A 21,960-nucleotide genomic window follows, 5' to 3' on the forward strand; every position below is an offset into this window, starting at 1 on the left:
GCAAAGCAAGGAAAACACCAAGAAACTCCAATCCATACAAGCATACTCATATAACCCACAGCCCTGTACCTGTCCTTGGGCAGGGATGCAAAGCTACGTCTGAAAGAAGCAAGGGAAGGAGGGTGGTGGACAAAGAGTGATGAGAACACGGCCTCAAGCTGAGACGCAGCCTCTGTGCACCAACCAGGCCCTGCAGATCCTCCTCCAGAGACCAGGAGAGCCCCCACTCTGCAGGAAGGCAAGAGCCTTCGGGCCTGACCTTGGAGGCCCACAAGGCTGAGGAGGGGAAGGACGGGGAGCTGCTTCCCCTCTGCTCTGGGCTTTTTGTGCTGGTCTGGGGCTGCAGTCCCAGCCTTGGGTTGGCGTCCCACTGGTGAATTAGCCCCATGAGTGGACCTGGGAGCCATGCTGCGGTCTGTTTGTCCTTGTCAAGGTACGTGCTGTGGAGGAGCTGCTGCCCCAGCTTTGTGAGACAGGTGCCTTAGGCTCTCTCTTAGTTTAACGTCTTTGGTTGGGGTAGGGCAGGCAGGGATGAGGTGTGCGGTTTCTTGCCCATGAGCGGTGAGAGGTGCTCTAGCTACCAAGGAACCGGGCAGAGGTATGGGTCTGAGCAGCCATTTCAGCACCTCCGATGCCATAACCAGGTGTTTCGATGCCATAACCAGGTGTTTCTCCAACATGCAACACTCCCGGCCCTACCCTGCTTCAAGGACGCAGCTCAGCGCCAACCCTGAGCCCCCTCCATGCACCCCTATTTCCCCCGGACCACGCATTTCCCTCGGAGCCCGGTCGGAGCAGGGAAGCCGGGGAAGCCGTTGTTCTCCCTCACGGCCCTGCTGCGCACCTCTCCCCCGGGGGCCGGGGCCGGAGCCGCGCTCCCGTGCCCGCGCCCCCCGAGCCCACCTCCCCGCGGCCTCCCGGGGGCCAAGCGGGGCCCGGGCCTTGCCCCACCGGGCAGCGGCCCCTCCGCCGCCGGTGCCGGCTTTTTGGCATCCCTAATCGCGGCTGGCCCCTGTGATTGGCTGCGCCGCTCTGACCCCGCTCGGGCTCCCGGCTGGGCGGATAAAAGGGGCCTGAGCCGGGGGCTCCCAGGCATTCCCGGAGCGGGCACCAGGGACCGACGGCCGCAGCATGACGGGCAAAGCGGGCGCGGCGCTGGCCCCCAGCCTGCCCGGCAAGCCCAAGCCCGACGGCGCGGCCGCCGCCGCCCCGCCGCCACCGCCTCCGCCGCCCCCCGCGGCGGGGGCCAAGCCCAGCTCCGGGCCCACCCCTCCCCGCTGCACCGGTTTCGGCATCCAGGAGATCCTGGGCTTGAACAAGGAGCCGCCGTCGCACCCGCGGGCCGCCCTGGACTCGCTGCCCGCCGGGCACCTGCTGGCGGCCCGCTCCGTCCTCAGCCCCGCCGGGGTGGGCGGCGTGGGCATGGGGCTGCTGGGGGCCGGCGGCATCCCCGGCTTCTACACGCAGCCCACCTTCCTGGAGGTGCTCTCCGACCCCCAGAGCGTCCACCTGCAGCCGCTGGCCCGGGCCCCCGGGCAGCTGGACAGCAGCCAGACGGCCAGCTCAGGTAGGCACGGCCCCGGCCCCCGGGGACTCCCCCCCCACCCCCCACCCGGCCGCGGGCCGCCGATTTCGTTTCGGCCCCGAGGAGGAGGAGGAAGAGAACGGGGGAGGTGGGCACCGCACCCACCCCCGGCCGGGGCCGCGGCCGCGCTGCGATGGAGGGGCCGGGGGCGCCGAGCCCTGGCTGAGCGGCCCCCACCGCGGTCCCGGCGGCCCCATTTCGTTGTCGGGGAATTAGGGGCCGCCCGGCAGCCCCTTCCTAGACGGCGGCAGCCTCCCGCAGCCCTGCCCGCTGGCCCTACTCCTCCCAGGCCGCCTCGGGTCCCCCCGGAGCGCCAGGCGGCGGTGCCCGGCCCCGACCCCATCCCCGGGGGTCCCGGCAAGCGGGGCGCCGCTCCTCGCATCGAAACGGGGGGCCCGGTTCCGACCCCCGGCTGCTCCTTCGGGGCCTTGCCGGCGCCGCCTTGTCCGCAGCACCCCCCGGCCTGGGCACCCCTGGGGACGCGGGGCGGCGGCGGCCGGCTGCCGGCTCTGCCCGGGGTTATTTTTATTATTTTTTCCCGGTACCTGCCTCAACCCTTCTCTTTTCTCCCCTCCCCGGTGTTTCTGCGGGCTCCCCGCAGCGGGGCGGGGGGCAGCGGGTGCCCCGGGGCGGGGAGGGGGCCGCGGCTCCTTCTTTTTCCTACGGTTTTGTTAAGACCGCGGGGGCTTCGCCTTCGAGCCTCACGGCAGCGGCAGCCCCGGCAAACGACTCCGGGGCAGAGAAGGGACAGCGAGAGCCCGGTCCCGGCCAGGAGCCGTCCCCCGGCAGGGGACGAGCTCCCGGAGCCCCCGGCTCGGGACCAGCGGCGGGGCCGGGCTGGAGGCAGCGCCCGGCTGCGGGGCCCCGTCCGCGGCTCGATCGCAACGAAATCCTCGGCCGGAGCCGCCGGGCCCGGGCCGGCCGGCGGGGGCCCGGCGGGGAGGGAGCCTCAGCCCACGGCCGCTGCCCTTCTCTCCGCAGATTCCGAAGATGTCTCCTCCAGCGACCGAAAAACGTCCAAATCCTCCCTCAGCCAGAGCAAGAAACGAAAGAAGAGGCGGCACAGGTAAGCGAGGGGCCGCCGGCACCGGCAGCACCGGGCACCGCCGCGGGATGCTGCAGCCGGGCGAAGCTGCCCGGCCCCGGCAGCCCAGGGCTCCCCCCCGGGTCTCCTTTCTTTTTCTTCCTTCTCCGCGATAGATCGGACCTGGGACGTGGCCGTAAGGAGCAGGGAACCGGCCGCAGGTGCCGTTTGATTTCGTTTCCCTGGCTGCAGTTAAATAGCCCAAACTGGCCCCTGCTCCGCCTCTAGCAACCTTACCGTGGGCTGTCAATTTCGATCAAGATTTAAGCATTTTATTACTTATAAATAAATGTTTTGCCAATAGATTAAATGGTCGGGAAGCAGGGTGTCTGCTTCCCGAAGCTGAAGAAGGCTGCTGAATTGTTTAAGGAAACGAAAATCCACTCTGGGAGGTAGTTAGGGGATTTGCTTTCCCCTCCGGAGCAGTCTGGCTAACGCACTTTGCCTGACTTCTCCCACAGTTAAAATGGGATTGAATTACCTACGCTTTACAAATGGAAACGAAAAATCCCGTGCTGGGTCCTGGCATTGCCGTGGCCGGAGAGTCAGGACAAAGGAAGGCCAGGCACCATCACCGTGGGCGATTTAGGAATAATTAAATCAATCCCACCACGATGCAGGAAGGGTGGATTAAAAGATGCCCCAGTGAAAGCTTAGCGGGATGCGGGGTGGAAGGAGGCTGGCTGTCCCAGGAGGGTCCTGCTTTTCGTGCAACAGGAGGCTTGGTCTGGAGGGCACATCCCAAATCAGGGGTTCCTCCTGAGGAAATGTCGCAAGTTTGTGTGCTCCGGTATCAATCCGGATTCGTTTCCTTACCGGGCTGGGGGACAGCACAGCAGGAACGGGTATACAGGTCATGGTTGGGATGGATGAGAGGAAATGGAATTCAGTTTGGTTTAATTTTCATTTCTAGACAGCACCAAACCTGTAATATTTATCTGTAGTTGTGTATTCTGTAATAATTAAGAGCTCTAGTTGTACCAAGCACAGAGGCAGCTGACAGGCCGATAGTCCGCAAATAGCTGCAGGATGTAAACAGCAAAAGGCAGCACGCGTTGTGCATTGCAACGGGGACAGGGGCTGAGAAGGGGGAACTTAGGCTGGATGTCAGGCAAAACCCTCCTGCTGGTGCGCCTCGCTGGGCTTCGGTGCCCTTCTCGCAGGAGGGTGCAGGGCAAATCTAACCTGGACCAAAATTGGAATCGTCTTTCCTCTGGTCCCAGGGAGAGAAAATGCAGGAGCTGGTGTGCCTTTGCTGTCCCGAGAGCTCACAGATTTGTTGGAGCTGAAGGAAAACTGTTTGAAAAGAGAATGGATTTAGGAGTGAATTTAAACAAGGATCTGATTGCAGGCAGGTCCCTCGCATTTGCATGCTGCTTTTGTTAGTAATGTTATTGATCTGACAGAATCATTTCGATTCTGAATAGCAGAGAATATTGCTGAGGCTTTCTGTTTATGCTCTGTTATGCTCTCTAGAATTGTATGGCTTTTCTGAAATTCTTATTTTTAAAAATGACTTTTTTCCTCCCTCTTGCCTTCACCCTTCTGGGACTTACATGTTTCTTAGTTTGGTAATATATTTAGGCATTTACTTTGAACAAAGGCTGCAGGGTTTTGTTATTGTTGTTGATTTCTTTTTTTTTTTTTTTGGTGGTGGTGATGGTTGGCTATGTTTTGTTATTTTTTTGCCATTGGATTGTTGATAGTTTTTATTGAAAATTGCATTTTGCATACAGTAGGGTTGGAGGGTGGGAATTTTAACAATTTTAACCCTCGGGGGAGTGGAAACGGTGTGAGATCTCTCATCCATCCCCCAGAGAAGGGCTTTCATCCGTCTCGGCTTTCCAGCTTCTGATTTTTCAATCTGGCTGTCCTGAGCTGAGAACTGGCTGTGCCGAGGCGGGCTGGGCTGCTGCCCGCCCAGGGCGGTCCAGGAGGATTTCCAGAGGATAATGGGGTAATGCAAACTGGCAGAGAGCAGCTAATGGGATATCGGTTTGGGTGCAACCCGTGTAAAGGCAGAGGAAGGGAGTTTGCCCTGCTCCTGGAGGGGCACCATCTCAGGGAAGGGCTGGATTAAAGCAGGAGGGAGTAGAGTGGAGGACAAAAAGCTTTGGAGGATTCAGGCGAGGACCAGGCTCCGGGGAAGGATGGCTTTGGCTAAGGAAGAGGCTAAGGGAAGCAACTGGGAAAGGACTCAGAGACACCCTCTGAGACAGGGTGCAGAGCGGACACTGATTTATCTCAGCACAACCAAAGGGTTAAGTTAAGAAGCCTCTGGATGCAGGAGGAGGGGGCGGCTCTTGGCCAGGGCTGGTTGTGGTCCTGGTGTCGGGGGCGAGGGATGGGGACACCCCCAGGGTCTCAAAGGTGGAAGTAGGGCTGGGGTGGGAGGGCAGCTGCCATCGTGGGTGCTCGCTGCTGGGGGGTGATGCTTCCAGCAGGAGGTCCCCGAAGGGGAAGCTGATTTGTAACTGCCCAGAGAGCTGTCTTCTGGCATTTTCTGGTTCTCCTTTCACCCTGGCACCTGACCTTTTGTGCTTAGAAACACAGGAGGTGGTGGGGAGAAAGGCTACGCATTATCAGGTTGCTCAGGTTTCTGCAGCATCTGTGTCCATTTCTCTGACTCTTCATCTCCTTTGCTTCTTATGTTTTTTGATCAAAGAGTTTTACTCCCTTCAGGACAATCTTCACATCCTACCAACTGGAGGAGCTGGAAAAGGCCTTCAATGAGGCTCACTACCCTGACGTGTATGCTAGAGAGATGTTGGCCATGAAAACAGAGTTGCCAGAAGACAGGATACAGGTAACCATACCTCTCGCCCCTCCTTGTCCTGCCCCTCCTGGCCACATTCATCCTTCCCTGAAGAAAAGGCAGTGCCGTGGGATGGATCACATTTATCTGAATAAATCTCCATGGGCTGTCCCCTCCCTGCTTTAAATGTGTGGGCAGCCAGACCAGCTGTTCTTTGCTGCTTTGTGTTTGGTGTTTGTCTGCCAACATGTGTTACATGTGGCGTGTTGTAATGGTGATTCGGGGTGTGTGCAGCAGAGGGAATCCTAAATCACTGAAGGGGAACTGGTGTGTGAGGAAAGACTGCAGAGTTTTGAGGTATTAGTGGTGAAGGCAACAAGAGCCTCCTGGAGACCAGGGCTGGATGGACAGCATGGGTGAGAAAGGGCTCGCCTGTACCTCCTTGGGCACAGGAGGGTGCACAGGGACATGGCAGGCAGCTGGCACCATTGGGGGTGGCACTGCGGTGGGGTGAGTCCCAGGCAGGCGTTTGCACCATCTTGTCCACTGCATTTGCCTCTTCAAAGCTTCCCTGAAGGTTTCTGGGGATCTTTCATTTTAATTATTTTTAATGTTTGGGCATTAATCATGTGCCTGTCCTGTTGTGCCACTGAGGAGGCAGAACAAGGCCGTGTGGAGTATTGCCACTGCATGGCAAATCCTCCAGTGGCAAGGAGCAGCCCGAGCAGCGAGGCTGTGCCAGCACCAGCCTCTGGCATGTGGCAGCCTGCATGCAAGCAGTCAGGACAGCCCAAAGAGCTGGAGAAGATTTGCACTGGCTGTGTAGTGTGGGAAGCAGAATGTGCTTTGACAGGCCCAACATGAAGCTCACAAGGGTGGACCCCAGCAGCTTCTGCTGCCTCCCCATGTCCTGCTCCCACCAGGCTGATGCAAAAGGCACAGGAATGTAATGGCTAATTTAACAAAAGCAAGTTATGCTTCTTATCCCGTTGTGCTAGCAGCACTGCTGCTCACCTAGCCACTTGTAGATACCCTGTGTGCTGAGAGGACTTCCACCAGAGTTCAGAAACAATGGCCATTCACCCAAAATCCTAGCGGATACATTAGGATTTTGCTCTGAGCAACAGGCCCCATGGTTTGCCTCTAGAGGGAGTGGGCTGGATGGAGGTTCACTTCTCCACTAGTGACCCCTGATGAGTAGAGAGGGAAGAGACCTGTTAGAAGTTGAGTGTTGCCTGCATCCACCGTCTGATGCTGGGCTGGGAAGAAGATTCTTTGGTTTCCTGTAAAGGGTCTTTTCAAGGAAGAGCTTCAGCTGGCTCTCACTGCAGTAAGGCTGAGGGAGATGTTACGGCAGAGAGGGCAGAGCTGCACGCTGCAGGTACTGCATCAGTATCTGGGGCATCCTAGTGCAGAGAGCCAGTATCTTATCTGACTTAGGAGGGAAGTAGTGGCTAAGTCATTTCAGCTCTCTCTGACGTGCTGCCTGTCATTTTGCTGATGAGCAAATGCAACTCTTCCTCTACTGTAGAGTTTTTAAACCTAGGATTGCTATTTAGTGTGACAGCCCCAGAGATCAGGTCAGACTTGGACAGCAGAAGCCCCCTGTGATATGGCTGTCCTGAACATCAGGTGCTGCTAATGGCACAAGTATCACAGGAGAAAGCATTCCTGAGTGACACTTTCCCTCATTATGAAAGGGGAAATCAAGAGAAACAGCAGGATTTCTGTAGCATCTACTGTGTGAGAGCCAGAGCATCATGCCAGGGTGAGTGTCAGGACCATGTAAGAGTCCCAAGCACTACTGATGGGGGAGAAGTGTCGGTTCCCACTGATCTTCCCAGTAGGTCAGCACCAGACTGTCTCTTACCACATACTCTATGAAATCTTCTTGTCCATACCTTTCATTTTGTGTCACAAGCCATGACAAGATGATTCCAAGCTTTGGTCATGTTTCTTGATGTTTCACCTTGTCTTCCTTTTGACTTAGCTCCCTTTATATGAGCTTGTTTTTCCCCTTGTTATAGCACTTGCACTCTTTAAATCTGAACTGTTCACCTGTTTTCTTCTCCTGGCTATCACTTGGCTTTCATCATTGCCTAAGCAAGCTGTGAAGATCTTTTCTTAAACCATTCTTCATAAGTAACACATTATTCTCTTAAACATGTGGAGGTTCTGGTTTGAAAGCCATCCTGTCTGCCAGTCCTGGTCTTAAGGGACTTGACACTTCAAGCTTTTTTTAGGAAGCTTTTTCTCCTCAGGCTTTTCCCTCCAGTATTCTGGGTTCCAAATGGCATTTTACAAGGATAGTAATGGCCCAGCCAGCTCAGACACTGGTGAGAGGTGGATGTTAGAGAAGAGTATGAGAGCAGGGCTAGTGTCTAGTGATATTTACCAAGTACTTTGACAGTGTCCTGGCATTGCGAACACATGTAAATATTTTAACATCTCATGGCAGGGACTTCCACAGCAGGACTGCAGGAGTGAAGTAAATCGTGCTTTGAATCTATTAACATCATTTAATGTCACATACTTCTCCCCTTGGAAGAGACAGCTGACAATTAATCTTTACTCCCTTCTTCATAATATTTATAATTCCGCGTCATCTTGTTCTTGTTTTTTTTCTTTGCATGTGTTTATAACTGCTCAAGGGAGCTCTGTATTTTTGCATTTTCTTTGTAGCTTGTACTTCCTCCCATCTTTCAGCATTGTTCTCTCCCTCTTGTTGGTCCTTAATGAAAGTGTTTTCTAAGATTGTTGTGAACATCACATGCTGTGGGCTCTCACAGCATTTCATGTGGGTTCCCACAGGATCCACACCAAAGAGTGATATCTCCCCCTTATTTTCATTCACGGGATTATTTCTCAGGAGGTAGTAGTCAAAGAGAAAGTAAATCACCTATGAAATTCAATATGAAAGTGAAATTCAGAGAGTGCAATTGAGAGAATGATATATAGGAACTGCTTGCGTGTAAAACCTTCAGCAGAACACTACAAATAGCCATCAGAGGCCAAGAAAGTTATTGGTTTGAGAGAACATTGAATTCAGGAAAAATATTCAAATCTTCCATTTAAAGAGAAGATGAGCATGTATTTTTTTTTTTCCAAGGCAGCATTCTTTTGCATTGCATGCATCTTCTCCCTGTATTGAGCCGGCTGCACCTAGAAGGAACGTGAGCATCCTCCCACTGGGCAACATGGGAAAAGGATTTAATTTTCCTAGTGAGACACCAGTCAGACCAAATGTCACTGTGGCCATTTTGCAAAGTACTTGAAAAAGACTACATTAATCAACGCATTTAAAAGAATATTCAGAAGAGTTGAAGTGCTGCTATTAAAATAAACCCAGGCCATTCTGTAAAATGCAGGTGGGATAAATAGATTTCTATGGGGAAGTATGTCCTTAATGGACAACTTGAAGTGTTCAGAATGGCCTCAAGCTGACAAGTACTCTAACACCTGACTTAAATCAGTGTCTTTCTCAAAACAGATACTCTTAAATGTAATGTGGATTTTTAGATAAGTTATCCCTATTGAATTTATTAATATGTGACATTTCCAAATTTTAAATGCCACTGTATAAAATATTAAAGGTCGGTAACAGTTTGATTTGGGATTATTGAAATAACTGTGTATGTTTGTCACTGCAGTATGTCTCTTACTGATCAAATGAATCAATTAATCAGATCAGGATTTGCAAAGCATAAAATCTGGACTGCCATCATGGGGACACTGCATTCACTTTTGAAGTAAAATAATAATTAAAAAAATAGAATGAAAATAGCGAAAAAGGACATTTTTTTAATTGATAAATGAATATATGGTGCTTATGTGGATGAAGTGTTTTCGGACAATTAAAATTTCTCAAGCAAGCAAAAGGAAAGCCATGGAGGTGTTTGTGCCATGTTTGGGGAGTAGGGATTATCTGTGTATCCAGCAAGAGGTCACTCAGCTAAGGGGTCAATTTTGGCTAAAAACAAAAGAAAACCAACTAAAGCTGTAATTGGAAATGTATTGTTTTGGTTGCTATCAGATTAACACATGTCAGTATCACTCTGTAGCCTGTTAGAAGCAGAATGGGAATGGAAGAGCCAGGAGGGGCAGTTATTTGGAGGGAAACGTTCATACCAAGAGTATTTTTCCAGGAAAAGAGGCTTAGCTTGCTTCAGTTGTGCAGATATGTTCAGTATTTAGGGATGAATGTAATTTGGAAAGACGTGAAGAACCTGTATTGCACTGAGCAGGAGTCCGGTAGTGAACCCATGGAGTCCCATCAAGAAACACGATACGAAGTGAGAAGGAAGAACTGGCTCTGTGCAGCTTCAGCAGCCCTGGCTTCTCGCTTTCCCAGCTTGCTGAAGAGCATTGCTGCAGGTGCTGTTGGAGCACTGGGATCTGGTCACTTAATCCTGCCCTGCTGCCCATGCCTGCTGTGGGCTCTTCCTGCTCCCATCTGTTTCCAGCTTTCTGTGGGTACAGGAACCCTCCTGAGATGCCCCAGCATCTCCTTTGCCCAGTTGTAGTATTTAAAACACAGCTCCTGGATGCATGACACTGATAAAGAGGATCCTGGCTGCCAGGGCTTGCAGTACAATCAGAAAAGTATTATTTTTGCAAAGGAATGAATTTTAGTCCTAATCCCGCAGCATAAGTGTGGAATGGGGATGATCGTTCCATGCGGTCACTGACCTTTCCTGAGTCTCTGCCTGGAATGGCTGCCAAGGCATTTCTTAGTGCTGCACAAAGTGCTGTTTCTGTTGATTTTCCTAAGGTTTTGAGGTTCCAGTCTATCACAATTACTCTCAATAGGTGAGGACTGGTGAGGCTATTCTTGCTAAAACTTTGGTTTATTCTCACACTTGTGCCAGAATGAGGCACAGGGCCAATGGGTTCCCACCCATTTCTCTACAAAGCAGATTCATGGCAGTCATGTAACTGGAGATAAATTACCAGGGTGAGTAGGATGGTTGGAGGTAGATTACCAAGGTGATGGAGAAGATGAAAGAATTGCTCCTGTGTGAGAGACAACCATTTCAATACCTTTATTCCTATTTTATTTTTTTAAGAGCCATGCAAGAAGTTAATCATGCGATAGAGCTGAGGAGCCAGTGCTGGCTACCTTTCTCAATAATTCCTGAGCACTGGGGCAAGCCACGGCAGTGCGATACCAGATAAATGTCATTAACTTCCCCTATGCTTTTAGAGATGTAGGAAGTGTACAAGTGAGAGCAATAAAACTAATCAAACTTACTGGCTTGGTGAGAATATGATTATGAATGTTTCTCGTGGCGTATGGTGCATCTCTGCCTCCATGTCTTTAATTGGTATGTGAGGAGTTCATCTACTTTGCTGCCTCTTCAATATCATGCTCGTGTAGTTGATCTAAATTCATCTTAATTTCCATTTTTCAATTAAGAGTTGTTTAATTTGGCCCTTTCTGTAATGGAGTGTTTTCATTACCCTTTAACTGTGGCCCATTTTCAGCCCATGCGCTAGAACTTCGTTTATGAGTTAATTACCAGAGCCGTAAACAGAGGGGCTGGGAGGTATGCAAGTGCAGCACTCTGTGCAAGCCTTCCCAGAGGGATTACCAGCTGAAAAGTTTTACACTGCATGAATTTGTGCAGAGAGAGGGAAATATGAGACGGGAAAGAAAATGGAAGGCCTGAGACATCTCCTCAGCTTACTGTGAAATGGGGACTTTCCTGCCTGTCGCTAGACCGTGCAGGTACCTGCCCAGCTTGTGGGATTTTCCCTGGTAGAACGGGAGCTGTGGATGCAATTTAAAAGACCTTTTTTTTTGTGCAGAGTTGCAGGCATGGAGGTATGTACACTTGGTAAACCCAGGTACCACTTTTTCCCTCCGTGTCCAGTCCCTGAGTTCCATCAGCTACAGACCAAATTTCCAAATGGGACAGAAAATCAAACTAAAACAACCTTACGTGTCCTAGTCCGCTACCTTCTACTGTGTTCCTTGCAAGATGATTATGGCTATCACAACATAAAAACCACTGAGAGGAAAGACAGGCACCCAACAAAATATACCATAGCCCACTGCTGTGAAGTGCCTCTGTAAGGACTTTCTCCATCATGGGTGGGAGAACGAGGAATGGCTCTGCAGGGTTAATGCCAAGCTGTGACTACTCAGGCTCTCTTCCCCATGTTTATCCCACTGTTTTCTTAACAGCAGTAACAGTTCTCTGAGTTAGATTAGGCACTGTGGTACCTTGGTCACTTAAGCTCTTCTGGAAACTCTACCCTCAATCTCTTTGCTAGGAATACTTGCATTCACTCCTCCGTTAAATGATGAACTTTCTTTTCTCTCCTCTGACACCTCTGCAATTTTTCACAACTTATTTAAAAAAAAAATAAATTGGGCAGCCCAGCAAGTTCAATAGTTAATTCCCCTCCAGCCTTTGGATGCCTGGCAGAGGGACCAACTGATGGCTGTGTATTCAGGTTTTCCTTTAATGACCCTTTATTATAAAGTTTTCCTCCTTTCCTGACTTTGAATACAGATTTTTTTAACAGTTCAATAACAGAGGCACTTTAGAGACACAGTTAATTTACTCTTCTCTTTATTTCTTAATGGATCTATTTTTCTGTATAGTGTTTATCGTTTACCCTGATAGATCTCAACAAGTTCTTCTGATTCTTCTGGCAGCACAACCCTCTCTGCCTTTTTCACTGTTGTTCTTTGTGGGTGTTCTGTGAGCCTGAATTTGCATGGGCCTGTGAACAAACGTCAAAAATACTCCTGTCTTCCTCATGTACCAAGCAGCTCAGAAGTCTTGTCCTCGATAGACATGCAGATGACCTTTATCTGTGCATGCATGGAGATGGCAGGTCCTTCTGAGGAGGAGAAAAGAGGACCTGAGATGGAGAACAAGCTTGATACAATATCCTACAGCAAGGCAGCTTCCAGAGGGCACCTCCATCAGAGGCTGTGGGAAAGCATGCGGTGCTCTTCTGCCTGCTGGGGGGTGGCATTACCCCAGGAGCTGCAAGAGGTGTTCATCTCAGGGTCTGCCCAGTGTGAGAGCAGTTTGCTCCCCACTTTCTCTTTCTGTGGGTTTCTGTTAGGCTCCCAGCTGTCTGAGCAAAGGCCGAGCTGTGAGTAAATACGTGTGCAGTGTTGTTGGTGGAGAAGCAACCCCGTGACTGAGAGCAAGGCTTCAGCGGCTAAGTGTGCAACAGGGGGAGGGTGCCTGCCTCGGAGACCTTACCCTGGGTGGCCTAAGCATGGGGCACGCCTGGGAATGCCCTGCTGAGCTCGGATGTGCTGCCCTGCTGGGAGCAGCATCCACGAGCAGCTTGTGTTTTGCCAGCCCTGTGGGTTGCACCATTCGTTGTGCTGTGCACTAGCCCAAGGTGACAAGGTCAGCTACAGGCTTCAGTGACACAGCTGCAGTGAGTGCCCAGAGCATGAGCCTTCTGGAGCCGTGAGGTGTCATGTAAAAAATTCTGGTGTCCAAGGAAGGCTGATGTCCCAGGCTCTGATTTTAGTGCCCTTTGAGAGGCCTAAGGAAGGGGGATGTGCCATTTCTCCTTTTAATACCTTGACTCACCTAGCTCCAAGCTGGAGGTGACAACATGATGTGTCTGCGCATGTTCACAGTGAGCATTGCTTATGGATGTTTATGAAGACCCACAGTAAGGTTTCCTCTATGCCAGAGGAGGTGCAGAGCAGCTTTAGCATGGGAAAATGAGGCAAAATCGGGTTACACCATGGAAGGATACCAGCTTGGTTAATGGAAGTCAAGCTTACCGTCAGCATTGTGAGCACCTGTAGGAAGATGTTCTGTGCAGCATCACCCCTTGTGCCAATGGCAAATGGGTTGGTGTGGACTGGGATGATGGGTGCACCTTTGCCAGCTTTTCTGTGTCTATTTTGCATCCACACCCCTGATGTTTTTCCTTTCCTTTCCAACAAGTGTGAGAAAACATGCTACTGCATGAACTGGAAGGCCAGGTGAAAACCTCAGGTTTGCCAGGGGGACACAATTAAGACATGTTCCCTGGTCACGAGGGATTTTTGCCTCCTTACACCCCCTTATTTGTCTTTGGATTTTTATCTTTGACTCTGTGCAAGGGATGGGAGGATTAGGGTCACAGCAGTTGGAGAATGCACTGAGGCCTGTAGTGAGGTGAGATACTTACAGCTCTAGCTGCATTACTCAGAGTGCAACAAATAGCTATATCAGGCCCACTTTGTGCCGTTCAAAGTGGGATTCAGAGGCATGCATGGCTTGCAAGAGCTGCAGCATGGTGTTGCCAGACACACTGTTGGCGGTTGTCATACTGAGCCTGTGTTCAGAGTGCCTTGTGCTAGCCTAGCTTAGAGGATACCCAGGCTTGGACGAACCACTGCCTCTTTGCTCAAGAGGGGTGAGTCCTGTCTCACAGCTCATCTCAGCCTGTCTGGCTGGATCTGTTGGCCAAGTGGGTCAGACACGACTCCAGCTATCACCAGGAAGGGCTCTTGCCATGACGTGTGTGGGAACTGCTCTTTCTAACGCGAGCTCAGAAAGTTCTTTCCTAGTGTCAGTAAGTGGAGGGATGATGAGCCCGTGATCAGCCATTCAGGCCATGTGCAACCTTTACTACTCTCATTTAACTTCATATCCGTTTTACACCAGCCATAGAAAGTGATGTCACCATAAACAGTGCCAATAATTTTGACATTACTTTTGAAAAGACATCAATAAACTGTTGCCAGGCGTACACGAGTGGTGCAGTCTCCACCAGCAGCCTGGGGACAGGAAGCTTTCCTGGGACAGCAGCTGCAGAGCAGGGAATCAGGAAATCCCGGGACCCTGTCAGGCCTTACACTGTCATGACAATTCATTGTAAAGCCCCAGAACATGTAAGTGTGGATGGGGAGATGCCCAGGGGGAGATATAAGGTTATTTCTTGCATTCCCACATCCTCAAATTGGACCCTGGCCATGTCTGGTACAAGGGTGAGGACATCACTGTTTTTTTCAGTGGAGGTTTTTATTATTTTATTTCAGTGGAGGTTTTCACTTTATCTACTCTCAGTTTAGAGGCTTGGATTGGAAAGGGAGAAAGCAACCCTCGACCTGGCAAAGGAACGTGCTGGTGTGTCCGTGTGTCCGTGTCTGTGCGTCTGTGCATTTGCTTGTGGCCATCTAGTGGACGTTCCTTCCAGCATGCACTGCCTTGGTCCGGGACCATCTCGTACTCAATCCGTCAGGCTCGTTAATTGAAAGAGCCCTGCTGGAATACTACGTCAAAGGTAGCACGTGAGATTTGGTGAAGCAAAAAAATCACCATTATGTAGCCTGGTGTTTTCCTTTAAAGGATGAAGAATGAAGGAATGTTAACTTCTTTGTCATTGTTGATAGAAAGACAGAACACAGCCATAGCCAGTACCAGTTCCCCTGGCTGTGTTCCCCAGCTTGGAAAGCAGAAGCTGAGAAAATGAGAGAAAATGAGCATAACCAATAAAAAATTTAGGTTGTGCTTGGGCACAGAAGCAGTACAGAGTCACACTCTAGATACCTTAAAATATCCCTTTGCTGATTGAGACTCCTGGTCCATGGGTAGCCTCAGGCAGATTTCATTCTTTAGCAGACAATGTTTCAGGAGCTGATTAGGTAAACAAACTAACTAATATGATGAATGCGGATAACAAGGACACACTGAGTCTTATGTCCCTTTGCAAAATGAGAGATTCCTCCTACCACAACTTGCTCTTCTGCACCATCAATAATACGAAGGAGTATCAGTCATCATTTGGGATTCAGAGGAGGAGCCTGGCAAGAATAACCTTCCTAGTCTTTACTCCAAGGTGCTGTAACCCTGCGGTGTGGTGCATAGTGCCTAAGAATTGACTGCCTTGGGCAGTGGACACCGGGGATGAGAATTAGATGAGGATTAGGATTGGAAACATTCCCATTTGTAAGGCTTTCCAGTACTGCTGGTTTTGGTAAGGGGTTGGAGAAGGACAGGCATGTGGAACAAGCATCCAGAAGATGATGCTGAAGGTGCTGGCATTTGCTACAAGTGTGCCCACATGGGCCAAACCCCGATGCTAGTGCGTCCTGTGGTGAAGAAAATGCCTCCTTTGGGATGGTGTCACAGTATGGGAACAGCTGTACTGCTGGTAGCGATCGGCAGAGATAAAAGTTTCACGAGCACTGAACATTGAAAATACCGTTCCTACATCAGTGAATTACACCCCTTTCCTGCCTAATGAAGGACAGGCAGGAAGCAGGGCCAGGTCTTTTTCTAAAGAGAACAGGAAAGACGAGAGATGAGACAGAGAAATTAAACTGACTGCAAACGGAGCGAAGAAGGAGGAGTCTTGCAATCTTCAGTACTGACCAGCTACACACGGCTGGATGTCTGGACCAGGAGAGAACGTGAGTGCTGAGCCTGAGGGTTATGGGGGCACTCCAATTTTGGAAGCCACGACAGCACAGCTCAAGCAGCAGTGGGCACAGAGGGCTTCACCTGGGGCGAGGAAGCTCCTCTGAGCACTCTGTGTGTAGGTAGAGAGGATCTAAAAGGAAGCACTGATCAGTTTACCCTCCTGCTCAAGATACTCCGTTAGCTTCCTCTGGAGCCTGGCCAGCTTCTCTTCCCTTCCATGCCTTGCTCATCTCCACCCATTGCTATCTCTGCCCCTTCGCTCCCTCTAGCGTTCATCCTTACCGTACAATATCCTGCAGTGCCTTTTCTTTGCACATCCTTCTGTAATTCAAATGCTTTTTATACTTCTTTCTTCTTTACATCACAGAAATGCTTCTTCTCATTCAGCTCCATGTTGAAAACTGATGTATTTAAAGGGGCTGGTTCTTGGGTTTTCTGGTCATTGCCTTGCAACACCAAAGAATAGCAGGACAGACCTGCCCTCTTTACTGTTCTGTTTCTGAGGACAGGGATTCTGAAACAAGCTTCACATCTTTCACAGAGGTGCTTTTGTGGTAATACAAAGATGTAAATCACCTTAAGCTGTTGACTTTTGGTCCAAAAGACACCTTTGCTCATCAAACTGTGATAGCTTTGCAAAAACATCAGATGTGCTTCAGTAAAGGCAGTCTGAAATTAGCAATGGGTTTCAGCTACTGCTCATGAAGCGTGGAAGTGTAAACTCAGTCCTTTCACCATACCCTGTGATGTACCATGGAGAACCAGAGGAAAGCAAGTGAGAAGAAAGCTGTGTGGTAAATAAGGTGTTTCACAAAGCTTTCACAAAGCTGAGCTGACCCATATGGGGGGAAGGAACAAGTCCAAACATGGACAAACCTAAACATCCCTTGAGGCAGACCAAATTTTACATCGTGAAGTTGTAGAACAAATATTTGAAAACAAAGACAACTGCAGCCAAAGAAGACACAATCCCAAAACTGCAAGTAAATGAAAGTGAAACAATCTCCAGTCAAGGAAGGAAACGTGAGATGCCAATAATCAATAGCTGCATTTTCAGAAGTTGTTACTGATGCACCAACACTGCTGAAAATACCCCAGAACTACTAACACTGTTGTTTAATTCTTCTCAGACTCAAGGCACAGGAAAATTTTGGTAACATGTTAAGAAATCCAAAGAAAAAGTAAGATTTTCCAGAAGGACATGCCACTGATGGAACCATTTTAACAAGGGCAAAATCCCAAGAACAGGCCGCAGAGAATAATATTGCCCATCCATAATAGTGTGGGGGCTGCAGGTACTTGGGATGGGGTGGTGGTAGAGATGCTGGTTTGGGTCCTGACCCCAGGAATATTCAATATTGAGCACCACAAGTTTCACACGAGTTCATGCCTGAGGTTGAGATATGGGCACTGGCATCAAAACAAGTTGGGTAGCCCTCCTCATTCCTGTTATGCTAGAAATTCTGCTATTTCAAAGTTTCCTTTTTTTTTTTTTTTCTCTCCAGTCAAAACCATGAGGAAATTCCCCTCAAATCTCAAAACTCGATTTGGGAAATCTCAGAATGATCTTCCAGAGGTGTTGATGTCATTTTTATTTACTCATTTTTACATGTTACGTGGATGAGATTTAAATACAACATTGAGAAGAAAGCTATAGATAATTCTGATTGCGCTTCCTCAGAGCCAGACTCAGCTTTTCCATGTGATTGTATCAGCATTTTTTGACAGACTTTTTTTTCCCCACGAATTCCAGTCAAAATTGGGCTGCTGGCTGCATTTGTTTGTCCGTGCTGTTGGAAAAGGGATGCTCTGGGATAGCAGGTTTAGAGGCAGTAGTGGGAGAAGCTACTGCTGTGACATGGCTGAAACCCATCTGGGGAGGACAGAGGAATGGGACATCGGGGAAGATGTTTTGGGTTTCAAGACAGGAGGAAGAGAGAAGGGAGAGGTGATGAAAATATCAGTGAGGAGGCACCTGGGTAAAATGACTGAAGTTTGTTTTAAAAGTGGCCCAGTTGGTAACTGATGGAAAAAGCTTTGCCTGGCTGAAAATCCAGGTGTGGTAAGTGGTGACAAGAGGACACACGGATGGAGAGGGAGTGACCCAGTCCCCTGTGGCTCTGCCAGCCTGGCACTGAGACCGAGATCAGGAGGAGCGCACAGCCTGGAGCGAGAGACCCTGCCACTAACCCATGCATTGTGCAGGCACCCCGCACTGGGTCTGGCCACAGAAATGGTCGGAGAGGGGACGCTGAGCCCACCTGAGGGTCCTTGCTCTGCTCTGGCTGGATTTACAGCCACCAGAGGTCCAGGGGATTGCCTATCGACAGAAGGAAGGTGTAAGTCAGTTTGCTTTTCATGCAGAGGAGGTGCTGACATGTCATGTTTCAGGAAGCAACCTGGCTGTAACATCCCCTTTGCTGTGCACAGCATGTCTTCTGCCAGGAGAGGTAGGATCACAGCCTCAGAAACCACGTCCCCACTCCCCGGGGAGACAGATTGTCCCTGTCACACCAGTGCTGGGGCGGCAGGCAGAAGAGGCGAGCTTGCTCTACACCAAAGGGACCTTGTTCCGCGGCGAGGTTGCAGCGAGGCATTGATCTTGTGGTCCCCATGGCGGAGCTGGGGGTCCCAGGCCCTGCCGAAGCCCCCTAGTGTTCCCCCCTGCAGCCCGTGCTCCCCCACAGCTGTAGGCGGTGGAGGCAAGAGAGGGTTAACCTGTCAGCTCTGTAATGTTAAACAGGTGTCAAAGGCACCTCCATATATCTGCAGATTGAAATCAAATTCTTTGCAGTATAAAAAGATAAATTACCCAGGCGATTCCCGCCTCATCCCACTCATCAGGCCAGCGCCAGACGGCAAGCAATTTTTTTTTTTAATGTGCTAACGACCTAATCAAGCAATCAAGTCGGAGAAGATTGCGGAGTGACCCCGAGCATCCATCTGCCAGCGAGACCCCACCATTCATTTCCATTCTGCCGTGTACTTTCCGGGAAAGGGAGGGAAAAAATAGGAGAAAAAAAAATCCTAAACAAATTAACACCCAATTTTCTGTGAGTCTAATTAGTTAAATGAGGAGGTGTTTGGGGTGTCCGCGGGGAAGGAGGGGCTGCCTCTCGGAGAGGGGACTGGTAACTCCATGGCATTAATTAGCGCAGGTCAATGGCGTGGTTCCCCAGGGACCAGCTGCTTTAATTTCCCGTGATATTTCAGTGCCTGAGGCCCATCGATTCAAACTGAAATTAACTTATTTTTCAATCAGGCCTGGGCTGCCCCTGGGGCTGACTCTTCCTTTGCCTCCTTCTGAATAGACCTCGAGCAATTTTTCATCTAAAGCTGATGCCTCTGCTCTGCAGGAAGGGAGGGGATGCGGGGAGGGAGGAGGGCAGGCAAGACAAGAGGGATGGAAATCAGAGAGCGAGCACTAATAGATTTCTGCGAGCACCCCCCCACTGCTGCCTGCACCTCTGCTCGCTGCCCCCCAGGTCACAGCTCGGAGATTATTCTGCCAATTTTCTGAGAAGATGAGGGGCTTTTCAAACTGGGAATTCAGGGCGAGCTTTGCGGTTCAGCTCCCCCTTCTCTCCCCTCCCCAGAGCATGCCCCCCGGCCCAGCCCTCCCTGCAGGCACCGTGGTGCACAGCCCCTCGCTGCGGCTCAGGCGCTCGGTAAATCATGAAAGAAAATCCCAGGCACGAGAGCCAAAAGCCATCGGAAAAAGACACCGCAATGGCAAATTAATTACATCCTGCAGGGAGGGGTGGGACCTGCTCGCAGGCTTGGCCCTTGTCGCTTCTGCAAGGGAGGGTGTGGAGAGAAATACCCGGCAGCTGCTGCATAGGGGAAAAGCCTCCGTGCTCTCAGGGTGGTGTACGTGCACCCTTCTTCATCCCCATGCACAGGCACGTGTGTGTGTGCAGGAACGGGACCGTCCCACCTCCTGCTCCCATCACCCACATCCCTGCATGTCGCCCACCCCAGGTTTGGTTCCAGAACCGCCGGGCCAAGTGGAGGAAGCGGGAGAAGTGCTGGGGCCGGAGCAGCGTGATGGCCGAGTACGGGCTCTACGGCGCCATGGTGCGTCACTCCATCCCGCTGCCCGAGTCTATCCTCAAGTCGGCCAAGGATGGCATCATGGAGTCCTGCGCACCCTGGCTCCTGGGTAAGAGAGCCGCTGCCCTCACGGGTGGGTGGTGAGGGGGTCAAGGTGAAGGGGGGCCATGAGGAGGAAACCTGATGCGGAGAGCATCAAACATGGGGGGGACTCGCCCTGTGACACCACTCATCAACTAGCCCCAAATGCCTGCTGGTGCTTGGACCCTGACCTGCAGGGAGGGAGAGGGTGAGCTCCTGGGACAAGCAAGGGGATGAATGCCCTGCCTTGCCTGGGGTCCCTGTGAGGCTGTGTGGGGTGCCGGGAGCCCCCTGTCCTCACCATTGCCCCCCTTCCCTTCCCCTGGGGGCCCCTGTGGTCCGTCCTCATGCTCTCAGCACTCAGGAGAGCTGCACCACTGCCTGCTTTTGCTTTGTTTCCTGTGGAGAAGGGGTGGTGGATGTAGTGGGGCTGCCCTGCCATGCTCTTGCTCTTTGCTTCCCGCTTTCTGACCTTTCAGGCTGATTCTGCCCCAAAACTGATTTCTGGTGTCCTAACGATGGGCTGTCCTATCCTCCTGTCTGTGTGAAGCTGGGGGAGGCAGGAGGTGGGTTGTGGGAGGAACAAACTGATAGGGAAAGGCAACAGGAGACCTTCCCTGGTCCCAGTGAGCAAATGGCCCCAGGGGTGCAGGCACCTGCTGTGTCTGAGACCCTCATCCCCACAGAGCCGGGGCTGCCCTTGCACGGGGCCGGAGCACCCGGCTCGCCATGACTGCTGTTTGTAGCAAGGGTTTCTGCTTTTCCTTAATTCTGGCCTCTCTTTATCTTTGCTGTTTTCAGTTCAAGATGGCTTTCCCATGCCCAGGCGCTTTTCTAAACCCGAATACCAACAATTCTTTTTAGGGATGCACAAAAAGTCTCTGGAAGCAGCGGCTGAGGCGGGGAGGAAGACGGAGGTGGAGCGCCAGGCCCTGCCCAAGCTTGACAAGGGTGACAAGGAAGAGAGGGGCCCAGATCCCAAAACCGCCATTTCCCAGGAGGAACTGAGAGAAAACAGCATTGCCGCCCTCAGGGCTAAAGCTCAGGAGCACAGCACCAAAGTCCTGGGGACCATCGCTGGGGACACCCCCAGGAAGCCAGAGAAAGGGGAGGAGGCAGCGGAGGACGAGAGGCAGACGGAGAAGTCCAGCGTGTCGCAGAAGGAGGAGCAGCTGATCTAGGGGGGGCAGAGGCAGCAGGAGACAGCCCCGACAGACACTGTGTCCTCCAGGGGCTGAAGCTGGCCAGGTGGCCCCTGCAGCCCCCTCCTGGGGCATGGGGCTCGGCCTCTGTGCATGGGGCAGCCCCAAGGGTCACTCCCCTGGAGCGCAGCCCTGCCCCTCGCTCCTCTGCCCACAGGGCCTCCCTCACCCCTGCCCCTTCCTCATCTCCATCGCCACCCCAGGGGGGACTGTGGCTCCGGCCCCAGGCCCCATCCAGCCCCCTCCAGGCTGGCTCAGCCTGGCTCACCTCCTCCTCCTGCCCCGTGTTGCTGCTGTGCCCCATGCCCCAGCCATCACCCGCTGCCCCAGCCCTGCCTTCGGCAGGACGAGCCTGCGGCCCTGTTGGCATGAAATGGCGAGCCTCCGCCGCACGTCTCTCCTGACCCAGCACTGCGGGCTGTGAGTTTGGTGTGGTTCGTTTTTGCCTCCTTTATGAGGGGAGACACAAGCTTTGCCCACAGACATGATGTCACGTTCCCACCTCGCACCTCCAGGTCACCCCGGCCCACGCCGCCATCTCCTCCACACATGCTCAGGGGCTGAAGCCATCATGGTGGTAGGCGCTAGAGGCCGGTGCCACACTATTTAGCTCAGCATCCCTTGGGCTGCAGGGCCAGGCACCATCTCTGCAGCTTCTACCTCTCTGCACAGCAAGGCCTGCAGCCCTGGCTGTAAAACAGGCTTGGGGCAGGCTGCTCCCGCAAGGCTGGCAGAGACGGCTAGGTGTGTCTGTATCCCAAAGGCCAGAGCCTCCATTGCAGAGAAGTTGAATGCCAGGGAAA

At 51.7% G+C, this 21,960-nt stretch overlaps 1 protein-coding gene across 1 annotated transcript; it reads left to right on the forward strand.

Moving 5' to 3' along the window:
• The first annotated feature begins 1,131 nt into the window (after window positions 1-1,131).
• VSX2 (visual system homeobox 2) lies at window positions 1,132-21,136 on the forward strand. The gene is made up of 5 exons (XM_035539924.1): window positions 1,132-1,567; window positions 2,567-2,651; window positions 5,352-5,475; window positions 19,803-19,983; window positions 20,820-21,136. The coding sequence occupies exons 1-5, from the start codon at window positions 1,132-1,134 to the stop codon at window positions 21,134-21,136; spliced, it is 1,143 nt and encodes a 380-aa protein (XP_035395817.1).
• Window positions 21,137-21,960: the final 824 nt, after the last annotated feature.

This window comes from Cygnus atratus, chromosome 5, assembly GCF_013377495.2.
Source record: "Cygnus atratus isolate AKBS03 ecotype Queensland, Australia chromosome 5, CAtr_DNAZoo_HiC_assembly, whole genome shotgun sequence".
In the NCBI taxonomy this organism is placed as follows: domain Eukaryota; kingdom Metazoa; phylum Chordata; class Aves; order Anseriformes; family Anatidae; genus Cygnus; species Cygnus atratus.

Bases quoted from the DNA above. Each gene is read 5' to 3' on its own strand.
- VSX2 (XM_035539924.1), top strand. From the start codon at position 1,132: ATGACGGGCAAAGCGGGCGCGGCGCTGGCCCCCAGCCTGCCCGGCAAG. The intron at 1,568-2,566 runs GTAGGCACGGCC...TTCTCTCCGCAG, and splicing joins CAGCCAGACGGCCAGCTCAG to ATTCCGAAGATGTCTCCTCC. The intron at 2,652-5,351 runs GTAAGCGAGGGG...TACTCCCTTCAG, and splicing joins CGAAAGAAGAGGCGGCACAG to GACAATCTTCACATCCTACC.